This window comes from Myxine glutinosa, chromosome 9 (assembly GCF_964187855.1).
Source record: "Myxine glutinosa chromosome 9, kmMyxGlut1.1, whole genome shotgun sequence".
NCBI classification, from domain to species: domain Eukaryota; kingdom Metazoa; phylum Chordata; class Myxini; order Myxiniformes; family Myxinidae; genus Myxine; species Myxine glutinosa.
The window spans coordinates 50,387,139-50,411,526 of record NC_136269.1 but is presented as its reverse complement, the minus strand read 5'-3'; the positions used below and the strand labels follow the sequence as shown (position 1 = coordinate 50,411,526).

The 24,388-nt window shown below is 46.1% G+C and overlaps 1 protein-coding gene across 1 annotated transcript in view; it reads left to right on the top strand.

Annotated features, from left to right (window-relative positions):
* Window positions 1-24,388, top strand: part of IARS2 (isoleucyl-tRNA synthetase 2, mitochondrial) — a 137,857-nt gene that overhangs the window by 48,858 nt on the left and 64,611 nt on the right. The window contains exons 10-12 of the mRNA XM_068129171.2: window positions 1,333-1,423; window positions 2,851-3,002; window positions 8,033-8,193. Coding sequence (XP_067985272.2) covers window positions 1,333-1,423; window positions 2,851-3,002; window positions 8,033-8,193 — 404 coding nt within the window. The remainder of the gene's footprint in view (window positions 1-1,332; window positions 1,424-2,850; window positions 3,003-8,032; window positions 8,194-24,388) is intronic.

Below are 24,388 nucleotides of genomic sequence, written 5' to 3'. Positions count from 1 at the left end.
TCATCTCTCCCTCCATTCCTTCCTGCCTCCTCCTCTCCCTCCATTCCTTCCTCCTTTCCCTCCTCCTCTCCCTCCATTCCCTCCTCCTCTCCCTCCATTCCCTCCTCCTCTCCCTCCATTCCCTCCTCCTCTCCCTCCATTCCCTCCTCCTCTCCCTCCATTCCCTCCTCCTCTCCCTCCATTCCCTCCTCCTCTCCCTCCATTCCCTCCTCCTCTCCCTCCATTCCCTCCTCCTCTCCCTCCATTCCCTCCTCCTCCTCCTTTCCCTCCTCCTCATCCTCTCCCTCCATTCCCTCCTCCTCCTCCTCTCCCTCCATTCCCTACTCCTCCTCTCCCTCCATTCCCTTCTCTCTCCTCTTCTCCCTCCATTCCCTTCTCTCTTCTCTTCTCCCTCCATTCCCTCCACCCTCCTCTTCTCCCTCTACCCTCCTCTTCTCCTTCCACCCTCCTCTTCTCCCTCCATTCCCTCCACCCTCCTCTTCTCCCTCTACCCTCCTCTTCTCCTTCCATCCTCCTCTTCTCCCTCCATTCCCTCCACCCTCCTCCTCTCCCAACATTCCCTCCACCCTCCTCCTCTCCCAACATTCCCTCCTCCCTCCTCTCCCTCTATTCCCTCCTGCCTCCTTCTCTCCCTCCCTTCCATCCCCTTTTCCCCTCACTCTTTCCCTACCCTCCCCCCCCACCCCCCCCCCAGGCAACGTTGGGTACTTGAGATTTAAAAAAAAATTAACCCTAACCTTCTCTTCTCACACTCTGCCCCTCCCCCCAAAATTACTACCCCCACCCCTACTTTTCTCATCTCCTCTGTTTTATGTGCCAGATTTGGTTTTGATCATACAAGCCATTACAAATATCTCCCCTAAGACACTTCCTATGGGGCATCCATTATGTCTGCCAGGTTTGGTGGCCCTACAATGTTCCTTCCTCAAGATGTACATGGTATTATCGAATGGTCAGACAGAATAATGGGCAGCTTTGCATTTGTATCAGCTTTTCCTGATTAGAAAATATGCTGCACATGGACCAATATAATGTGGTCACATATCTCATGACATTTTGTTGATTTGGTGCTGAAGATTATGTCTGTTCAGACAAATTTCCCAATGATACAAATACGTTTTATCCTTTCTATGTGAACTTTCTTGGGATAAGACATCGATTTTTTTTCTTTTTTTTTCTCGATTTGCTGTGTTGTCTCGATTGCTGTGTCTCGATCTGTGTTGCTGTGTTGCTGTGATCTGTGTTGCTGATTGTGTTGCTGTGTCTCGATCGATTTGCTGTGTTCATTGTTTTTTTGCCAATGTTTACTTTACATTTATTTGTCAATCCTAGGAATGCCTGGTGAATGAAGATGGGATATTTACTGAAAAGGCTGGAGAGGAACTTGTTGGAAAATTTGTCATGGAGCAGGGTAATCAGGCTGGTAAGGATGGCTTGTGATGGCCGGATACAACAACGTAGGAAGAATAATTGTTAACCCTAACAATTTGTTAACTTAATTGTTGAACCTAACCCGAACAATCCTGTATGACTTTAAACAAGGAAATGAGGAGGTTATTTAGCTCATCTTTTCTGTGTTGTACTCTTGAGGTGAGTTTTGCTATAACTGTAACAACAATGTTCTTGATGTTTACTGAAGTGTAAATAACCTGATCTTTTATAAATAAATAAAAATTTAAGTGCAAAATATATAAGGGGAATTTGCTTGTTTGCTTGGTCCTTATACGTTTCCTAACCCCTGGGCCAATTTCCTTGAGAATTTCTGCACCGCATTATTTTAATACATGGAAGGCCAATGTCGCAATATAAACGTTCAAGGTGTAATCAAATTGTTATAAAAAACGTCCAATAATTGCGCGAGCGCCATTCATCATGTGGTGTATGCCCACCCCTCATCTCACATTGACTCGGTTGGTGGTGCATCGCCCACTGTACTGGGAGATGGGCGGAGGTTTAACAACACTGTGTGGTCAAAGATGTATACTCGGTTGGGGATGTCCACTCCCGCATCATCAGATGCATATGGCTGCCGAAGCAGTTTCTTGACTATTGGGCACAATTCTGGTTGGGGCGTCACTCCTACACGCGATACTCGAACGGCACATTCATCCCTGTAAGCTGATACTCATTTCGCCAACCTCTGAAGGATGATGGGCTGAATCAACCCCACCTGGTGGTAATTAAACGACCGACTGGGATTTGAACTCGGGACCCCACTCAGGTCCTTTAGGTGTTGAAGCTTTCCTATGAGCACGGATCTTATCCTCACTTGAGCGAATGGTGTGCATGGTGGACTCATTCACATGATCCTCATGGGTGGCCGATGCTACACTCATCCTGCCACACAACTTGTCTAAAATTACGATTTTCTCTGCTAATGTCACAACCATGGGAAGTCATGGGATTTCTTTGCTCGTCTAGCACTAGCAGATGCTTAATGTTTCGGTGCCATACTGTGTTTATGGGTACAGTATGCGGCTAAATAACGTTGAGTTAAAGAAATCTCCTGGGCATTAGCTTACTTAACCGTGGCGCTATGCAGACTGAAAACAGCGTGGGTGGTAGAAGGTGGTGGGAGATGTCTCCTCTGCCTATGATGTGGTCACAGCACCACATTTATTCCCACATATATAAACAAATCTGCATTGTAAAGACCTGTGTTGGATGAGGGTTTACTGTGCTTGTAGAATTAATTATATGGACAATAGACTTTCATTTAGATATTTTATTCCTTACAGCATTGGTTCATTGATTAATCGAAGCTTGTTTAATGTTTTTCCACCTTGACCATCCACCTTGAGAAATTATATTTCTGGTTATTCAGATTGTGATAATCTTCTGTGCTTGCAGTGGTTGAACAGCTGCGGAATGCTGGTCAATTACTTAAGGAAGAAGAACATGTGCATAGCTACCCTTATGATTGGCGCGTCCAGCGTCCTGTACTTATCCGAGCAAGTCACCAGTGGTTTGTGGACACCTCAGCAATTCTGAAGCATGCATTGGTGAGATTTTGTGATCAACAAGAAGAAAAAGACATAAAATGTCATAGTTGTGGTTTTAGTAATTTCACTTTATGGAGTTAATGGCTGTCAGTTGACCATCTTTGGTCGGATGACAAAACAAAATTTTCTGCCTATGTATACTCATGTATTGTCTTTGTGCCAAGCTTGAACAAGATCGGACCATGCATTCCCGATAAATTTTTGGAGACACGTTTAAGTAACAAAATGGCCGCCAGTCGGCCATGTTTGATCTGATCTCGAAAGAAAATGACATGCATATGTAAGCCATAATTCGTTGTCTGTGTGCCAAGTTTGAACAACATCGCAAATGCATGTCCGAGAAATGGTTGAGGACGTGTTCAACATCGGTTTTTTTACTACGAAAATGAAATATTAGTGATGGAAATGCTTTTGGTGGAAATGTGGAGCCATAGAGTTTCGAACCTTGTGCAAGTGATTCAGATCAAGATGGTGTTGGTGAAGGTGGTGTAGGTGAAGGTGGTGTTGTTGAAGGTGGTGTTGGTGAAGGTGGTGTTGGTGAAGGTGGTGTTGGTGAAGGTGGTGTTGGTGAAGGTGGTGTTGGTGAAGGTGGTGTTGGTGAAGGTGGTGTTGGTGAAGGTGGTGTTGGTGAAGGTGGTGTGGTGAAGGTGGTGTGGTGAAGGTGGTGTGGTGAAGGTGGTGTTGGTGTTGGTGAAGGTGGTGTTGGTGTTGGTGAAGGTGGTGTTGGTGTTGGTGAAGGTGGTGTTGGTGTTGGTGAAGGTGGTGTTGGTGTTGGTGAAGGTGGTGTTGGTGTTGGTGAAGGTGGTGTTGGTGTTGGTGAAGGTGGTGTTGGTGTTGGTGAAGGTGGTGTTGGTGTTGGTGAAGGTGGTGTTGGTGTTGGTGAAGGTGGTGTTGGTGTTGGTGTTGGTGAAGGTGGTGTTGGTGTTGGTGAAGGTGGTGTTGGTGAAGGTGGTGTTGGTGAAGGTGGTGTTGGTGAAGGTGGTGTTGGTGAAGATGACGGTGATCATAGTGCAGATGAAAACGCCGGCCGCATGTTTGCTACAGATTGGTAGATTTTATTTTTCTGTTCAATTGATGGTTTATTAGGTATTCGGTTTATCAGGGTTTTGTGTCTTACCATCGTGTCCATGCCGTGGTGATGTCCCGCCCCAGTGGAAGGGGGAGGGAGGAATTGTGGAGAGGTGAAATCAGTTGTTTGCAGTCCAATACAGGTGTTTGATTCACCGCTCTAATCGCCCGTGCACATGTACTTGTAGCTGGGTAGAGATGGTCATACAGTTTAGAGCGATGGCCGTTTCTTACATGCAATTGTGGGCATGACCTCCTCTCTCAATCGTGGTGGATAAACCCAAGATCTATAGGCATCTCTGTTGTTTCATAACGGTGCTCTGTAAAATGTCTGAGCACAACAGTGAACATTTTGTAGGCCCGATCCCTACTCAGCTATCTTGGACAATGTAACCCGTAGACATTACGGATATGGTGGTCATCTTCTGAGTGACGTCACTGCTAAATGTGAAGAAGAAGAAGAAGAAGATTTCGACTTTTAATCACAAAATTATTTACTTTATAAATTGGAAAAGACATATCATATCTATTTTGTAGGGTATCAAGGGATAGATTAGCCTTGAGGTGGTCTTTGCGTTTGGGTTCCCCTTTAACGTGTATGTGGAGTTGTTCACATTCCCCTTGAAGGGTTAAAATCAGACATAGTCATGTGTGTGTGTGTCTGTAAAGCCTGGAAAGAGCAGAGGATGCAAGATCAGAGAAAGGAGGTGGTGGAAGACAGATACCATTCCACCAATCTTTTTGTGATGGTGTAGTGATAGGCCCATGCACTCGGCTTCAACGCCGGAAATTTAAATGATCGTGAAGGCTTTGGCATCCACAGTGTCGAGCTGAGCAAGGCATGAGGCAGGGGAGCCCACCCGAAGGGGAGAGCTGTGCTCAATCAAGCTGTGGACAATGGCCTTGTAGGTGGTGGATAGGAGTTCAGTTGTGCCAAGGAAGGACTGCGACGGAGGATGCCCAGTCGGCGACTGGCTTTGGAGGCAAACTGAAATGTGGTTTGACCAAACATGTCGTGGCTGATAGTGAGACCCAGGAGTGAGTGACTGATCTTCGATAGGGTTGTGAAAAAGGAAATGAGTTGATTTGCCAGACTGTTCTTTCAGAGGGAGTGAGGGAGAGGGAGAGTGAGAGTGGGATTTGTCAGAATTGAAAGACATATTCCAAGTGTTTGATGAGATTGTGATTTTGTCAAGCTGTGAAGAGAGAAGTGGCTGCTGCCTGTCTTATCTGAAGGATGAGGGATGTCACTGCAGAGGGTGGGGTTGTCAGCAATATTAGGTGTACCGGAACGTAATGTCGTTTTTTAAGCTATGTATTCCTCTTTGAAAACCGACAATACTTTCCGGTACACCTAATAGATAAAGGAAATTTTCTAGCGTCAGAGAGGTCATTGATGAAGATTAGTATTAGGAATCTGATTAGGTCAGAATACTGCCTTGGGGCTCTCCAGCCTTGACAGGGAGAGGAGATGAGAGGATCGCGTTGAGAGCCACGCCTTGGCTATGAGAGTAGAAGTCAGTAAGACGTGTGAAGTTGGCCTTGGATGCCATAGGCACAGAGAGTTTCCGGAGGAATGTGAGGTGCCAGACTGTACGAATGCTCGACATATGCAGAGAGAGATTCCATGATCTCATGTGTGACATTGAGGGCCTCCATCCATTGTTGGGAGAGTGGAAGTAGCATACAACAACAACAGGCATTTTAAGGCCATTTTCCCTGCTAGAGTGGGGGTTAGCCTTGCAGACCCCATAACAATCTTCTCCATTTTGCCCTATTTTCTGCATCTCCCCTTGTTAACCCCCTTGCCCGCATTTCTTCTTCGACCTCTTTAGCCAAGTCTTTCTCGGTCTTCCCCATCCTCTACTTCCTTCTACATTCATTTCCATCACTCTTTTCAACCAGTCAGTTTCATCCTTCCTCAACACATGACCAAACCATCTCAACCTGTTTCTCTTCACAGCATCCATCACAGGCTCTATTCCCATCATCTTTCGCAATTCATCATTTGTCTTCCTCTCTCTCAACGATACTCCACACATCCACCGAACCATTCACATTTCCACCCTTTCCAGCCTTCGTTGCTGCTCTACGTTCATTACCCATGTCTCGCTCCCATAAATCATAACACTTCTTACACATGCAGCATACACCTTTCCCTTCAGCTTCAATGACACTCCCCTCCTCGTCAGCACGCCACTCAGTTCCCAAAACTTATGAAGCATGTCCAAGTAGCATGTACAAGGCAATGTGACCTTGTCTGAATCTGCATTGACAATCTGAGATGAGGCTGCTGGAGAAAAGTAAGGATTTGACGTCAACTGCAATGATGGATTCTGTCGTGAAATTGTGTCTAAGTTCAAAGCCCAGGTGTCATGCTACTTTCGGTCGCTGCGCGTTCGTTATAAAGATCTTGGACATTCAGCGCAGCGACCACTCCTGTGACATATATTGTGTGCATGTCTAGATTGGTACGTAGAATCGCTTTGCTCAGCGCTTGCTTGTGATTGGATGTTATACCCATTATTAATTCAGATGCATGCTGAGTGAGTACTGATGTTATACTTGTTGATTTCTTCCACAGGTATTGTTAGGGATCGATTTTGATTAAACTCATGATCTGAGACATTGTTGTATCTTTGATTTCTACAACAGATTCCATGGCCTTGCCAATTATTGGAAGTAAGCTGATAAGTCTGTATTAAAGGTGGCTGATAAGTCAGTAGTAAAGGTGATTGGCTTTTTAAACTTGTTTATGTAATGCGATGATGTTTGCTGACTGCCAAGTAGATGGAAGATGATGTTAGACAAATTATATTGGATGAATAGAGGAGAAAGGGGGATGCTGTGCAAGAGCAGCAGAGCAGGTTTTTAGGACACTTGCACGGATGCCGTCTGGCCCAGTTGCAGAAACAGAATTGGAGATGAGAGTTGCCAAAAACTTCTCCACCTTCAGGTGAAAAAGTCAGAGTCTAGAAGCAGTTGGGTGCGACTTGGTGGGGTGGGTACAGAAAGTGAGTGATTGGGGACACTATTTGGAAGCAAACACAAAATTGAGGTATTTGATATTCTTATGAGTGGAGTCTGCTGTTGTGCCATTTGAGGTAAGGGAATGGGGAGCATACTCGAGAGACAGTCTTATGAAGCTGCCACCAGATTTTAGAGGAGGGAGACACGTTTGAAAGTTAAATTTTGAGGTTGGTCAGATGTTTAATGGGTCTCCTGAGAGTGTACTCACCACAGGGGTAAAACCAGTGCAACCTTAGGGTGCCTTCACATACACGGATTATTCTTACGAGTCCTTACGGATCGCCAACTCGTAGTCAATCGCAAGCATCCGTAAATAACGGAAGATGATTTTTGACATGTCAAAAGTTGTTGCGAGTTGTGACGGGTTATTTACGGATGCTTGTGATTGACTACGAGTTGGCGATCCGTAAGGACTCGTAAAAATAATCCGTGTATGTGAAGGTTGCATTACCCAGTCAAGCGCTTCTCTTATGAAGAGGACAACTTTGTGTCTCATTTGTTGGGTGAGGTAGGAAGGAGTTTGGAGGTGTTTATGCAACAGTTGAGGATGCTTCACTCGATTATTCCTATGCATCCATGATCTGCTGAAGAAAAGTTCACTATGTGTCAATGAATCCTTCCCCTTTAGTTGTCTTGATGAAACCTTGTCCCAGTCTTTGGTATTTTTCGTACAACTGATTTTTTCACTTTTCACATCCTTAAAGACATTTGATGGAGGCCCTTAAATACAGTTTTCCTACTACATTGTGGGTTTCATTCCGCTACAGGTCAAAGTGTGCATGTTCTATAGCTTGTGTGTTTTTCTTCTATGTTCTATACACAGTGATATTCGATTCTCCTACTTTATGACAGGGAGCTCCTCGATAAACTTGTTTCCCTCTTGTACTCTAAGTCTAATAGGTTGTTTTGTTTCTGTTTTCTCTCATTTATAGACTGCCCTGGAGAATGTGGAGACATATCCTAAGCTGGCGCGGGGCAGCATGCAGGCATTGCTGCCGCAGCGCACCTATTGGTGCATCTCTCGTCAGCGGAGCTGGGGTGTTCCTATCCCTGTTTTCTACAGCTGCCAGTCACATCAGGCACTGATTAACAAGTGAGTTTTTGCTGTTTAGTCGATGCAGTCTCTGCTCGTTGCTTTAAAAGCATTATTCTGTTTTTCGTTCTTGTCTTGTCAACAAGTTGCAGACTTTAACACAGAATATTTGATTTTGTGCGCAACTTCTTGTTTGATTTCATACATCTCACATATCTTGTTTCACAGTATAATTTGACTTCGGACATTGAGCTTTTTGGTATTGTCATTGCCAAAACGTACACAATTTATTTGCAAGATACGTTCCTTACCTGGAGTATACGGTTTCTTGGCATCAGCAATTTGTAGCAAGACCACATAAGAGGCTTCCACAGCTAAGGATATTTGCTTTAGATGGAAAACTTACATTTGAATCAAGCCTGCACTTATTTGTTCCTATCTACGTGAAAAACAATCGCACCCGTGTCCGAAGGAAGCGGTTCAGTTTGGCAATTTTAATATGAAAAAATTAACAAAGCCTAGGAACAAATGAAAACCATTACAATTACCCTTTAGAATTGCCCTTTAGAATTATCCTTTAGAATTACTCTTTAGAATTACCCTTTAGAATTGCCCTTTAGAATTGCCCTTTGGAATTACCCTTTGGAATTACTCTTTAGTATCGCCCTTTAGAATCGCCCTTTAGAATCGCCCTTTAGAATCGCCCTTTAGAATCGCCCTTTAGTATCGCCAATTTGAATCGCCCTTTAGAATCACCCTTTAGAATCACTCTTTAGAATTATCCTTTAGAATTGCCCTTTAGAATTGCCCTTTAGAATTGCCCTTTAGAATTGCCCTTTGGAATTACTCTTTAGAATCGCCCTTTAGAATCGCCCTTTAGAATCGCCCTTTAGAATCGCCCTTTCGAATCGCCCTTTAGAATCGCCCTTTAGAATCGCCCTTTAGAATCGCCCTTTAGAATCGCCCTTTAGAATCGCCCTTTAGAATCGCCTTTTAGAATCGCCCTTTAGAATCGCCCTTTAGAATTGCCCTTTAGAATTGCCCTTTAGAATTGCCCTTTAGAATTGCCCTTTAGAATTGCCCTTTGGAATTGCCCTTTGGAATTGCCCTTTGGAATTGCCCTTTGGAATTGCTCTTTAGTATCGCCCTTTAGAATCGCCCTTTAGAATCGCCCTTTCGAATCGCCCTTTCGAATCGCCCTTTCGAATCGCCCTTTAGAATCGCCCTTTAGAATCGCCCTTTAGAATCGCCCTTTAGAATCGCCCTTTAGAATCGCCCTTTAGAATCGCCCTTTAGAATTGCCCTTTAGAATTGCCCTTTAGAATTGCCCTTTGGAATTACTCTTTAGTATCGCCCTTTAGAATCGCCCTTTAGAATCGCCCTTTAGAATCGCCCTTTAGAATCGCCCTTTAGAATCGCCCTTTAGAATCGCCCTTTAGAATCGCCCTTTAGAATCGCCCTTTAGAGTCGCCCTTTAGAATCGCCCTTTAGAATCGCCCTTTAGAATCGCCCTTTAGAATCGCCCTTTAGAATCGCCCTTTAGAATCGCCCTTTAGAATTGCCCTTTAGAATTGCCCTTTGGAATTACTCTTTAGAATCGTCCGTTAGAATCGTCCGTTAGAATAGCCCTTTAGAATCGCCCTTTAGAATCGCCCTTTAGAATCGCCCTTTAGAATCGCCCTTTAGAATCGTCCTTTAGAATCGCCCTTTAGAATCACCCTTTAGAATCACCCTTTAGACAGTTTAGAGGTACCCTTTAGAGGTACCCTTTAGAAGTACTGTTGGAGGTACCCTTTGGAGGTACCCTTTGGAGGTACCCTTTGGAGGTACCCTTTGGAGGTACCCTTTAGTGGTACCCTTAGAACCCATTATAATTAAACACTGTGGATTATAAAGGTTCTTGTTCATTTTTGACAGACAGACATAGCCAAATATTGAAATGGCTTCACCTCTTTAAATTTGAGGTTTTCTTTTGGATGCTCAGGATGCTTGTTTGGTTTTGAGATGACATTGCAGTTTACTTGGCTTCAATTCAGAAGAATATTTTTTGCAGCAAATGTTGCATGTGATTTAAAAAACAACAGATATAACTCGAACGGCATACAGTAGAGCCAGGCAGAATAGTTTACGTTTTGTATCCCACTAATTGGCCAGATCTGGATCTGGACCTTAAACAAAATCCAATTTGCATGTTCTTATTACCCAACCGGCTCATCCACCTACTTTTGTCATCATTGGTCTACAACTTTTTGAGACATTGTGCTACATATCGTTTTTGGCCCTATTTGGATATTCGCCAAAATATAAACAATTCGTCCTTGTCACACACCCAACTTGTCCACCAGGTTTCGGCTGAATACATGCATAATCTTTTGAGATGGCGTCTTGTATATTGTTTTAGCCGGATCACTCAATGGTGAGGAATCGCTTAAAAAGGTAATGATGAATGCATATGAAATTGTACTTCATCTTATGACTCGATATACTTTTGTTTGTTTGGGGGTTTATTTTACCATTGAAGTTGGCCATTTTCAGGAGAAATCGCTCAGTGCACTGTTAATGTGGATTTAGCATTCTGATTGGTCTATTGTGGATGCACTTCTTCAGATGCAGAGCAATCAGGCCCTCTCGTGTTTTCTTAAAATGCGGGCTAACGATTAATTCAACTCCTGATGGCGATGCCTGGCAAAGAGATGCTTTCACTGTTGATATTTCACTTTCAATGACATAACTTTTCAAAATGCTGTATCTTGCATGTCAAATTTTTTTTTTGGCGATATTTATCTGTTTCTGACATGTACTTGTGATGCCCCTCCCCTCCCCCCATGTAAGAATTATGCAACACTCTGAGGGTTTGTGACTCACAGTTTAGAAAGTGGTGGTTGATTGGCTTCTTGCACATTAGCCTCCCCCACAAAAAAAATCTGAAACACAAGTCCTGCTGCTCTTGAATTGTTGCAAAAAAATCTTGCAAAAAAAAATCAAGGTGGTGGCCTTTTTTTAAATTGATTTTTTTTTAAGAGCCTCTATGGCTTTTCAACCTCCTTTCTCAGCTCTGTCTTTCATCTCCAGCATGCATGCATTATTCCAGTAACCACTCCTATCATCCAGACTTACTCCACACCTCCTCTTAACCTTGTTATATCCTTGAAGGTCACCAGGGAGACAACAGACACAACAAGAGTACATAATCTGAGGAGCCAAAGGGAGGTGATAATGTGGCTGTCTTAAGATCTCTAGGTCCTGAGTTCAAAACCCTGTTGTGCCATAAATAACACCACGTGGGTTAATTCAGCCTGTCATCCTTCTGAGGTTGGACAAATGAGTACTCTGGGAAAAATGAGCGATTTGAGTGGTCACCAGTCCAGGACTGTGTCCTATAACCAATGAGACTACCTTGGCAGCGTCATGCACCTGAACGTGTGAAATAAATGTTAATTTTAGGGAGCTGAATGGATCCATGTCTTCCCGAGACATTGGGGGATGGAGACAAATCTTCTGGTGTGGACTGCAACACTGCCACCAACATGGAAATTGGGTGTCAAAACTGTAGTAAAAAACACCTCAGGAGGGTTTTGAGTGAGTTTGGGACATGCTGTAAAATCAAAGTTTTTGTGAGACAGATTACATCCGGAGAGGAAGTAGCGATTGGAAAGGATCTGTGAAATTGGAGCGTAAGCTTCAGATGTTTGGGACCAGATGGAAAGGATAGGGTTGTGCATGGCTGGCTGAGCATGCTGGAGGGGATGTGTGGGCAGACTGGAAGTAAAGTGAGTGGGAGTGTTCTGTTTAGAACCACATTTCATTGGGGTGGGGTTCACGGGAAAGGGCATTTTGTACTTTTGTTGGGGTAAGAGCAGAAGAGACGATTGGTGGGTGAATGGAGGTCGACAGAGAAGGATAGACAACTGCGTCTGCATTTATGGAAATATTCTTTCTCAGGATGTATAATTCAGCAATGCAGCCACACACATCCATCACTGTTAGGTGAAAGAGTTATTTTATCATTTTTGAAAGGCAAGTCCTATGTTCTCATACGTCTTTCCACAAGGATCAACAATTAAACTATCCCATGTACCTCTCTGGGCAGCCACTGGAAGAGGTGCAATCATTGGAACTCCTTGATCCCACTATCTGCCATAACCTCCTCTTGAGAGTTTGTAAACAAGGCCTTTGGCACGATTGTTATCTCAAGTCAGGAGGCAGATTCCCAAAGAATGTCACTCTCCCACAGGTGGCAAGTTGTTGGGCTCTCTATTATAAAGCTTGTATCTGGCCTATTTGGGTCGCATACGTTCCTCTAGAAACCCTCATCTCCTCACCCTCCTAAAGTCAAACTGCTTGCCCACCTTCCACCATTTGTCACATTATTCATCTGATTGTGGCATAGCATTAGTTTGTCCATTGTCTTTCTTTCCTCACTTAAATCTTTCAAATGCAATGCCCATCACTACCACATTTGCTCACCCATGCACATCCATGATCTCCAACACACGCTTATTCTTTCCCATGATGTTCCTCACCATCCCATTGATTTTATATGCCAGGAGTACCCGACGTTGCCCGGTGATGTTCTAAAGCCGTTGGCATTTTGAAGAAATCAATCTGTTTTTCTATTTATTTTTTTGTCGTTGCCAAGTAAAATTTATATTTAATACAATGCACACACATGCACACACACACGCATGTGTGCGCAATAATTTAACATCACCTTTCATATACAGTCGTGGCCAAAAATATTGGCACCGTTGCACTTTTTTCAAATGCACCATTTCTTCCAGAAAATTGTTGAAATAAAAAAAATATTTTGATATCCACAATGTATTTCTTTGGTTTGCAGTGGAACAAAACCAAAAAAGCTGAAAAAATGACTAAATCTCAGCTTATTCCACACAGAAATCCTAAAATGGCCCGGACAATATTATTGGCACCTTTTAGAAGTTGTTAGAAATAATTAGATTTCAAGCAGGTGATTCTCCTTTACTTTGGAATTGAACTCACCTGTGGTGAGATGCAGGTGGCTGCAATATGATGCAATATGCAGTGAAGGATTGTTCGAATGATGGAGAAAGCACCTCGATCAACTGCCAAACAGATTCAAGCTGACATTCGGACACAAGGCACGACAGTTTCAACTCGCACCATCCGTCGCCAACTCAATGAAAGGGGGTTCTATGGTAGGAGACACAGCAGGACCCCTCTGCTGAAAGAGAGACGGAAGAAAGCCTGACTGGAGTTTGCCAATGCACACCTGAACAAGCCAAAATCCTTCTGGGAGAATGTCCTGTGGACAGATGAGACCAAATTAGAGCTTTTTGGTAAAGCACATAATCTCCATGTTTACAGAACACAAAATGAAGCCTTCAGGTCAAAGAACACCTTCCCTACATGGAGGAGTTTTAGTGATGTTTTGGGGTTGCAGTGCTGCTTCTGGCACTGGGTGCCTTGAATGTATGCATGGCATCATGAAATCCAGAGATTACCAAGACATTTTGGAGTGCAATGTTCAACCCAGTTTCAGAAAGCTGGGTCTCTGTCTTCGGTCATGGGTCTTGCAGCAGGACAATGACCTCAAACACACTTCAAAAAACACCCAGGAATGGTTCAAGACAAAATGCTGGACTGTTCTAAAGTAGCCAGCAATGAGTCGAGATCTAAATCCCATTGAACACCTGTGGGGAGATCTGAAAACAGCAGTTGGGAGAAGGCACCCTTCAAATCTGGGAGAACTGGAGCAGTTTGCACAAGAAGAGTGGGCCAAACTGCCAGTAGAGAGGTGTAGGAAACTCATTCATGGCTATAGGAAGCACTTGACTGCAGTTATTTTCTCAAAAGGCTGTGCTACCAAATATTACGTCGAGGGTGTCAATAATTGTGTCGATGCTATTTCTTTTTATTTGCTGATTTAAAAGGATATATTAAGTTCTGAATCAAAAACAAAGGTTCTGTAATATTAGCAGTGAAATAAAGAATTGTGGAGACCAAATACTTTTGTCAATTTCAACTTATTTTTAGAGGAAATGGTGAGTTGTTTGAAAAAAGTGCAAGGGTACCAATATTTTTGCCCACGACTGTATATACATACCAGGATCACCAGGATGCATTGAACACTCGGCAATGGTCTGCAAGTGTTACAGGGGGCAAAGAGGCAAAGGAAGGATGTTGTGGTGGTACGGCTGGATTTGGAGAATGCATATGGGTCAGTGCCACATGCCTTGATCAGGTATGCCATGGATTTATTCTGGGTGCTACGGAGATTTAGGGATTTTTTGATGGCATATTATGATCAGTTTTGGATGCGATTTGCAACACAGTCCTATATAACAGAGTGGCAGAAGTTGGAAGTGGGGATCTCGATGGGATGTACCATCTTCCCTATTTTGTTTGTGCTGGTTATGGAGTTGTTGATGTGTATGGTGAGTGGACATGGGAAAGAAGTGGAGCTAACCCCTGGTCAGAGTTTGCCAGCGATGTTTGTATTCATGGATGACCTGACAGTTGTCCAACAGTCGGCTGATGCAGCAGTAGAGGTACTGGGACAATTGGAAAGGTTGATGCGGTGGGCAAGAATGGGCTTTGAAGCAAAAAGGATAACATGTGCAGGTTTGAGCTGGGATGGGAGATGGTTCTATCATTGACAGAGGCCCCTGTGAAGAGTTTGGGAAGATGGTATACAGTGGAATTGAATGATGTGGGAAGGGTGGAGGAGGTGAGGAACAAGCTTTTGAGAGGTTTGAAGAGGATTGATGGATGTGGTTTGCCAGGTAATTTGAAGGTATGGTGTTTGACGTTTGGATTGATGCCACGAGTATTGTGGCCAATGATGATTTATGATATTGTGATTGGGCATGTAGAGAGGATGGAGGTTGAGATGAGGAGGTGGTTGGGAGTGCCACGCTGTTTGGTGAACATTGCCTTTTATGGTCAGGGTGGAAAACTCAGGTTTCCCTTGGCATCATTAACCGAGGAGTTCAAAGTGGTGAGGGTGCGGGAGTTCATGATGTTGCGGGATTAGAGTGATTCAGTGGTGTAGAATGCTCTCCCAGAGAAGAAGGGAAGTTTGAAGTGGAATGCAAGAGCAGAGGTGGATGAGATTGAGGAGCGGTTGCAACAGGAGGAGGTCGTGGGGATGGTACAGCACGGGAAGCATGGCTTGGGGTGGATGAAGCATGAGCGATGGGGAAAGGCGTGTGTGAAAGAGAGGAGGAAGATGGTTTTGAGGGAGGTGAGAAGAAAGGTGGAGAAGGGGAGATATGTGAAAGCAGTCAGGCAGGCACAGCAAGGTGCTTGGACAAGGTGGGAAGGTGTGTGGGTGAGGACATTGAAGTGGCAAGAGATTTGGAAGATGGAGCCAATATTATTGAGTTTCCTGTTGCGGGCAATGTATGATGTGCTTCCGTCACCAGTAAACTTGAGATTGTGGGGGTTGTTGCAGGAGGAGAGATGTTCTTTGTGTGGAGGTTTGGGAATGGTGCAGCATGCACTGAGTGCATGCTCAGTTGCATAGACAGCAGGAGGATACAAGTGACGGCATGATCAGGTGCTGGCGGTGGTAGTGCAGATGGTGCATGGTGCAACAAGAGGTGCTGAAAGAGAAAAGAAGAGAAGAGAAGAGTGAAGAAGGAGAGGTGGAGAGGTGTTGTTTGTCAAAGAGGGCCAAGTGGTAAGAGGTGGAAAGTGGAGGAGGTGGAAAGCAAGAGGGCTGTCAGATGCTTCTGATTGGCAGACAGGGGCAGACCTAAAAGCACAATTGGTATTCCCAGAGGAGATCTATGTGACAAGTTTGCGGCCTGACATTGACATCTGGTCAGGTGCAGCAAGACAGGTCATCGAAGGGGAATTGTCTGTACCTTGGGAAGAGAACATGGAGGAGGTGCACGAGTGGAATAGAGGAAAGTACAGTGAGCTGGAGGCAGAGTGTCGGGAGAGGGGTTGGCGAGTTTCTTGCCAGCCATTTGAGATGGGGTGTAGAGGATATATTGGCAATTTATTTTCTGCATTTCTTGCCCAGCTTGGAGTGTGTGGTACAGAAAGAAGGAGGATGTGTGACAAAGTTGCTCAGGTTGCCTTGAAAGGCTCCCTTTGGATATGGAGGAAGTTTATGGAGGCAGGTCAAACGGTGTAGGTTGAGGTTGTGGGTGGTGGTTCATATCAGCTTAAAGGGGTAGTGACTGAGCATGGAGGAGACATGGAGGTGTGTGTGTGTGTGTGTGTGTGTGTGTGTGTGTGTGTGTGTGTGTGTGTGTGTGTGCGCGTGTGTGTGTGTGTGTGTGTGTGTGTGTGTGTGTGTGTGTGTGTGTGTGTGTGTGTGTGTGTGTGTGTGTGTGTGTGTGTGTGTGTGTGTTGCAGGAGTGGGTATGTGTGTGTTTCAGGAGTGGTTGTGTGTGTGTTGCAGGAGTGGTTGTGTGTGTGTTGTAGGAGTGGTTGTGTGTGTGTTGCAGGAGTGGGTGTGTTTGTGTGTGTGTTGCAGGAGTGGGTGTGTGTGTGTTGCAGGAGTGGGTGTGTGTGTGTTGCAGGAGTGGGTGTGTGTGTTGCAGGAGTGGGTGTGTGTGTGTTGCAGGAGTGGGTGTGTGTGTGTTGCAGGAGTGGGTGTGTGTGTGTTGCAGGAGTGGGTGTGTGTGTGTGTTGCAGGAGTGGGTGTGTGTGTGTTGCAGGAGTGGTTGTGTGTGTGTTGCAGGAGTGGTTGTGTGTGTGTTGCAGGAGTGGTTGTGTGTGTGTTGCAGGAGTGGTTGTGTGTGTGTTGCAGGAGTGGTTGTGTGTGTGTTTCAGGAGTGGTTGTGTGTGTGTTGCAGGAGTGGGTGTGTGTGTGTTGTAGGAGTGGGTGTGTGTGTGTTGTAGGAGTGGGTGTGTGTGTGTGTTGCAGGAGTGTGTGTGTGTATGTGTGTGTGTGTTGCAGGAGTGGGTGTGTGTGTGTTGCAGGATTGTGTGTGTGTGTTGCAGGATTGTGTGTGTGTGTTGCAGGATTGTGTGTGTGTGTTGCAGGAGTGGGTGTGTGTGTGTTGCAGGAGTGGGTGTGTGTGTGTTGCAGGAGTGGGTGTGTGTGTTGCAGGAGTGGTTGTGTGTGTGTGTGTTGCAGGAGTGGTTGTGTGTGTTTGTGTTGCAGGAGTGGTTGTGTGTGTTTGTGTTGCAGGAGTGTGTGTGTGTGTGTGTGTGTGTGTGTGTGTGTGTTTTGCAGGAGTGTGTGTGTGTGTGTGTGTGTGTGTGTGTGTGTGTGTGTGTGTGTGTGTGTGTGTGTATATGTGTGTGTTGCAGGAGTGGGTGGGTGTGTGTGTGTGTGTTGCAGGAGTGGGTGGGTGTGTGTGTGTGTGTTGCAGGAGTGGGTGTGTGTGTGTGTGTTGCAGGAGTGGGTGTGTGTGTGTTGCAGGAGTGAGTGGGTGTGTTTGTGTGGCATGAATGTGTTTTTGTTTGAGTGGTGCATGTTCTAAGGGTGGTGTTCAGTTGTTTTTTGGTGTGTGAGTGGATGATGGGCTGTGGATTCTGGGAGTGGAGGCGGTTTTGTTGTTGTCTGTGTTCTCACTTGCTTACGGTGGGGGTATGTATGCATCCGGGTGTAGCTGCTGCATGTGGAGGCGTATGTGCCCCTGCTGGCCCACCTTAGCTGACCGTATCGAGGTTGAAGGGCCGAAACAGGATGATGCTGTGGACCTCGACTGAGGACCTGGTCAGTGAGGCACACTTGTGACCAAGTGTGTTTTGAAATTATATATATATATATTGTTGCAGGGGCCGGGTTAAAAAATCCCCTCTTTGACAACAATTTTGTTGCGTGATTCCCATCGGTTAATACCGGAGAATCACGAATACCTTCAAGGTGCACGGATCAAAGTGCACGCGCGTGCCGAAGAACCGCGCAATCGAACCCTCACTTTCCCACACCTTATGGGTGCCGAGCGGATTTGCACGGTGTGGAAAGCGGCGTTACCCCACAAGATTTATGGACCTGAGTCTAGCCAAATTCGGTCTTGGATGATGCTAGGCCAATGGAGAAAAGACGTACCGAACAGGTTGGAAAGTAACAACAAAATGTACAGGCTTTTATTTTGAAGGCACAGATAAACAGAGACGAAGATTCAGCTTATCAATTATTACCTAATAATAACCCCGACTTGGTTTAGGGTTAAGGCCGAAGGACGAACCGCCGCCTCGAAGTCGGCACGGACGAACCGCCGCCTCGAAGTCGGCACGGACGAACTTAGCACAGGTAGATGAACTTCAGCGCAGGTGAGTCGTGTAGAAATGCCAATGCTTGCAGGTCAGCCGGATGGCGCAAAAGATCGGCACAGAAGCGATGGGTGTCGACGAAGAACAAAGGCCAAAACACGTGTCGTCTGGTGGAGCCAAAACAAGAGAGTCCAGAGCAGGGTGTCGTCCACGTGGCAAAATCCCAGGCAAAGAGAATCGTGTCGTCCACGAGGCAAAGAGAGAACAGAGCAGGAGATCGTCAACAACACAACAACAACATGCATTTTAAGGCCATTTTCCCTGCAAGAGCGGGGGCTAGCCTTGCGGTCCCCATGACAATATTCTCCATTTTGCCCTATTTTCTGCATCTCTCCTTGTTAACCCCCTTGCCCGCATTTCTTCTTCCACCATCTTTAGCCAAGTCTTTCTCGGTCTTCCCCGTCCTCTACTTTCTTCTACATTCATTTCCATCACTCTTCTCAACCAGTCACTTTCATCCTTCCTCAACACATGACCAAACCATATTAACCTGTTCCTCTTCACAGCATCCATCACAGGCTCTATTCCCATCATCTTTCGCAATTCATCATTTGTCTTCCTCTCTCTCAACGATACTCCGCACATCCACCGAAGGTCGTCGATGTGGCGAAATCCGCAACGAGAGTTCAGAACATGTGGTGTAGCGCAGCAAAATCCACGAGCAAAGAGAATGATAATGCGCTCCGCGTGGGCTATTAATCAGACCTGCCCACGCCATTCAAAATGTTACAGAGCCTCCCATTGGCTGAGGCTTGTCGCATCATGGCGACGGGTTCCCGGCTCGCCATTGGTCACATGCTGGCCTTCGATCTCTCCTCCCCCAATGAAGGTTTCATTCCTCCTTCCCTCTTTCTTTCAGGGGAGGTTTCACTGTCCATTAGTCACGTGGGCCTGTGGGGTTGGCCACGCCTTCCTGCATATCTTAATGGCTTCCCTGAACCAACGAGGGTTTGAAATCCTGTCTAACTTCAACGCATATTGGTTTTGATTACGACACAATTGGAAAGGGCTAATCTTTACATTCAATAGAAAATACCTAACTACTGCAGGCTACATGTTGTCGTGCAATTAACTATAGGGGGTCTGCCTTTATGGCACAACTGCAACAATATATATATATATATATATATATACATATATATATATACACATATATTTGCTTTTCATCTCCACTAAGTCCATCTCCACCGCCACCCACTCTATCCTGACAAACTGCATCACTGATATAAAATCCTGGCTTCAAATCAACTTCCTCAAACTTAACTATGATAAATCTGAAGTAATCATCATTGGCCCAAAAACGCTCATAAAATCCACCAATAACTTTGCCCTCAACATCGACAGTTTCCCAGTATCCACCTCCCCTCACATCCGGAATCTTGGCATCATCTTTGACCAAACCCACTCCTTCGACAAATACACTAAACAGATCACAAAGACAACCTTCTTTCACCTGAAAAACATCGCCCGTCTCCGTCCATCCCTCTCCTCCACGGCTGCAGAAACCCTCATCCACGCCTTCATCACCTCCCGTCTGGACTACTGCAACAGCCTCCTCTATGGTTCACCCTCAATAATCACCAATAAACTCCAATACATTCAGAACTTCGCTGCCCGTCTACTCACCCATTCCCGGACCCGTGACCACATCACCCCCGTCCTTTATAAGCTTCACTGGCTCCCTATCCCCCAGAGAATCCAGTCCAAAATCCTCCTCTTGACCTACAAAGCCCTCCATAACCTGGCCCCATCCTACCTGACTGACCTCCTCTCCAGACACACTCCCACCCGCAACCTCCGCTCTGCTGGTACCAAACTCCTGACCCCCCCCCCCCCATCCGGACCAAATTCAGATCCTGGGGGGACAGGGCCTTCTCCATCGCTGGTCCCACCCTCTGGAACTCACTACCTCACACCATCAGAGACTCCTCCTCACTCACCACATTCAAAACATCACTCAAGACCCACCTGTTCAACACTGCATTCAACATTTAACCCACAGCATTTAACCCCTGACTATCTCTTCTCCTTCTCCTTCCTTTTGCTTTGATTATTTACCTATTGATTTTTGTTCTTTTTGCACTAGTTTTTTGTACTCTGTCAAAGCGCCTTTGGGCTTCTTGAAAAGCGCTATATAAAATAAATGTATTATTATTATTATTATTATTATAATTATATATATTTATATATATATATATATATATATATATATATATATATATATATATATATATATATATATATATATATATATATATATATATATATATATATATATATATATATATATTGTTACTGATCGCGGTTTAGATGGTATGATGGGCCGAGCGGATGGTCCAACCGCGACCGAACAGTTATTCCCCGATTAGAACCCGATTCCACCCAAACGTTGGCCAGATCGCACCGCAGCTAGTCAATAGGGAAAAGACAAAGGCGACACGGATGTGAAGAAGAAGAAGAAGACAAAAAGGTTGGAAATACCACTAAATTTATTCCTACTATTTACATGCTCAAAGTAACCAAGGAGAAGGAAAGATAATAAAATAATATACAGAAGAATCAGAGACACAGTGCAATTATTAGCTTATACAGACTTAATTAACCCTGGGATAGAACAAACAAAACAAACTCACGTACACAAGAAGGGTGGAAAGGCAGGAGGTGGATGGCTGGAGGGAGAGGAAAGGTCCAAGGGGGTCCTGCAGCACAACCGGCGCGTTTAGCAGCCGCCGTTCCTTCACGGCCCTGCTTCAAACCGCCGTTCAGGCCCCCAAGCTGCTGTTGTGGCTGCTGTGGACGTCGCGTGCTTTGCCAGGCCTTGTCCGACTCGTCTGGTCCAAACCCTCAACTCTTTCTTGGTCCACTCACTCTTTACCACCGACTCCTCACCGCAACCAACGCAACCAACTGACCACCACCACCGACTCCTCACCGCAACCAACGCAACCAACTGACCACCGACTCCACTGACTGACTCCTCACCACCCTCTCTCTTGCTTCTTGCGTGCGCGCCTTTTATAGCGCCTCCGGCGATTAAGCCGCCGGCCTTCAGGACACGCCCATCGGTGTGCTCACCTCGGCCCTGGTTGGTCACGCGACCCTCTCGCTCCGCCCTTGATGACGACGGGCGGGCACGCCCCTCTTCCCCTCTATGACGAGGTGGAGACACGCCTTTCTTCTCCGACCCTGCCTCGTGGTCAATGGCGGTTATTGGAGGGGAGGTAATTGGCAATCGAGGCCCGGCAATGACGGAAGGGGATGTAAAAGGAAATGGAGATTTTGGGGATGGGAATGAAAGGGGATCTATTCTTTTTCACTGGTGCAATGGAGTACTTTAATTAATGGGAGACACAGCCTTACCCTAAAACACAGAATAAGAGATAACTATCAAACAGGGGTATTCTATTATTTGGCTGACGTGTATGCTTGTGGACTAATTATGGGATGCCCTTTCACCTTTACACAGCTCCGGAGGTAGGGGGGCGCAGAATAAACAATAATAATAATAATACAGCACACAATCAAAAAAATACAGTCCTCATCTCCGCAACACTGCACCCTCCTCCTCTTAGGCACGTCCCGGGCCTACAACTTTTATTTAGTGTGACACGTAGGTGTAGTTCCCTCTACATGTAACCTGACCCTGAGTGCGACAGTTTTAAAACATAAATAAATGTGTCCCGCTGCTCCATTGCACCCTGCCTAACAGACTTACGCCCACAGTTAACCGAATTGCGGAATGGTCTTCAAACTATACACTGACGGTGGGGAGCATTATTTACAATTGACACTACTTTTATTTACAAAACTAACCCAGGACCTGTGATTGTTCTTTCTGGGGGGGAGACAGTCTGCTCTGCATCGACGCACCATGAAAGCACCCAAAAACGCACCAATACAAGCACCCTCAAGCACCAATCGGTGCAGTCACCATTGTTCATCAATGTTCAACAATAAAAAATAAATCAACAACCCCTAACCCTGCAGGTGATCTCTTGCTCTTCGGCTCCCTCTGCTGGTTATTATTATTTGTTCTTCCAGATGTTGTCATTCTTTCATTTTCTTACTGGCGGCCTATTTGCAATAAAGTGTGCCCAATGTGTCCTTTTTATTTTCTTTATTTATGGCCCACAGGGCCGACTACGTGTGGTTCACCTGTGGGGCATCGGTGCCCTGTGGCCAAGGTCCGCCAGCAAGATTTCGGGCCCTCATGGCCGGTTCCAGCAGAGGGGCCATGCCCCAACCCATGGGGTCCATAAGTGGTGCTCGGCCACATGCATGTGGTCCATAATGTGGTGCATCGATGCAGACAGCTGGTTCTGGGAATTTCGGGCGCACAATGGCCGACCCACGCACGCTCCCCTCGGCGCCCAATGGCGCACAGGTCATGTGGGAGACAAAAGGGGGAAGACAATTGAGCGAGGGGTAAGGTCACAAGGGTACACGTCAATAAGGCAATGCAAGGCGAAATGCGTACGGAGGGCGAAGTGAGAAAGCTCGTCCCTACCGTACGTCACCCCCCTGTCACCTACACTACCCTTGCCCTTACCCCATATGTACAAGAATTTACACCTTTAAAAATTCGTCACTACGTCTTGTCTTCCCCATCTTTCCCTTCTACACCAAATTCGTCTCCAATCCCTCTACTTCAAAATTTGCCATCACCAATTCATCATCAATCCTCATAAGGAGGGAGAGATGGAATTACGCACAATGTCACACCCACGTCATGATGCGTCTCACAATCCAAACATTTGCATCATAAAAAATAATCAAAACATGGCATGGTGTAGAGTACCTGTCACCTCAGGTGAGTGGATGCAGATGGTGCGAGGAGACTCCAATCCTAACTATCCTCTAAATGAACTTAACACACTTTACACTACCCGGGGTCTCTCCCTGCCAATCCATTGGCCAACTTACACTATGGGTTCTAAAAACCAATTCCCATTGACCAAACTGTGGTGCTTCTCAATTTGGGGTCTCACTCCCCCGATTCATCTCCCGGTGCCCTCGCACAATTTCTGGGCTGCGACGTGTAGCTCTCCCAGCAGGTCTACCCACCTGCACACCTCCACCACTGCAGTTGCCACCCGAGCTTACCTAGCTCCTCACCCTAACCTAACTAACTGGGGAAGGCCCTCTCGCACTCTCACCCCCTCAGTGCCCTCTCTGGCACGGGCTGCCCGATCCACACCCCATAATCTAGTGCGCATTTGCCCCACCTGCTGTGAGGGATGGTGGATTTGCCATCCCACCACATCGGGGAGGTCCTACTATCAATTTCGCTCGTCCAAATCCAACAAATCAAAAATTTGCCATTTACTGCTAATCACCGTACCAATCATCAAATTTCGCCTTTTTTTTCTAATTTCGGGGCCGAAACACTATCCTCATCACCCGTCTACTTATTACATCCTCTCGGTGCGCCAATTCACGTCTACAGCCCGGCTTTGTACAGCCGAGCAATGAACGCGGGTCGTTTTGTGCCAGCGGCTGGATACGTCCCGCATTCGGGGCAGGGACGGGGGCTTACCCGGGCCGAGATCCCACGCACCACCTCGGCGTGGAGCCATCCAATGTCCCGATCTCGACCTGCCGGCACGTCTCAATAGAAAGTGGTCGCCATGACGACCCTTCCTATCGAGCTGCCCGCTCCGCCTAGTGGAGCACGGACGCGGCCGTTCCAAGCGAGGCCCAGCGTGGATCGCGTACGGCGGTCCTTTCGAATCCGCCGTGGCTCGGATCCCCGCTGGTTCTCGCGGCACGCGAAGCCCGGCACGCACCGAGGGCCCGATTCGGCTATAAGTCGCTCTAACCGCTAACCCGGTTACCGTCGATGCTTCACCTGCATGGTTACATGCATACGCTACCCCTTTCTTGCTCATACCTCCAGCTGTTCCCATGCTCCTCGTACCTTCCCTTACACACCTCGGTACACTCATTCCGCTCACAGACTTGGTCACACACCTGACCACCGAACACCTTGGCACACATTCGTCGCTCGCACACCTCACCAACACACCTCTTCGCG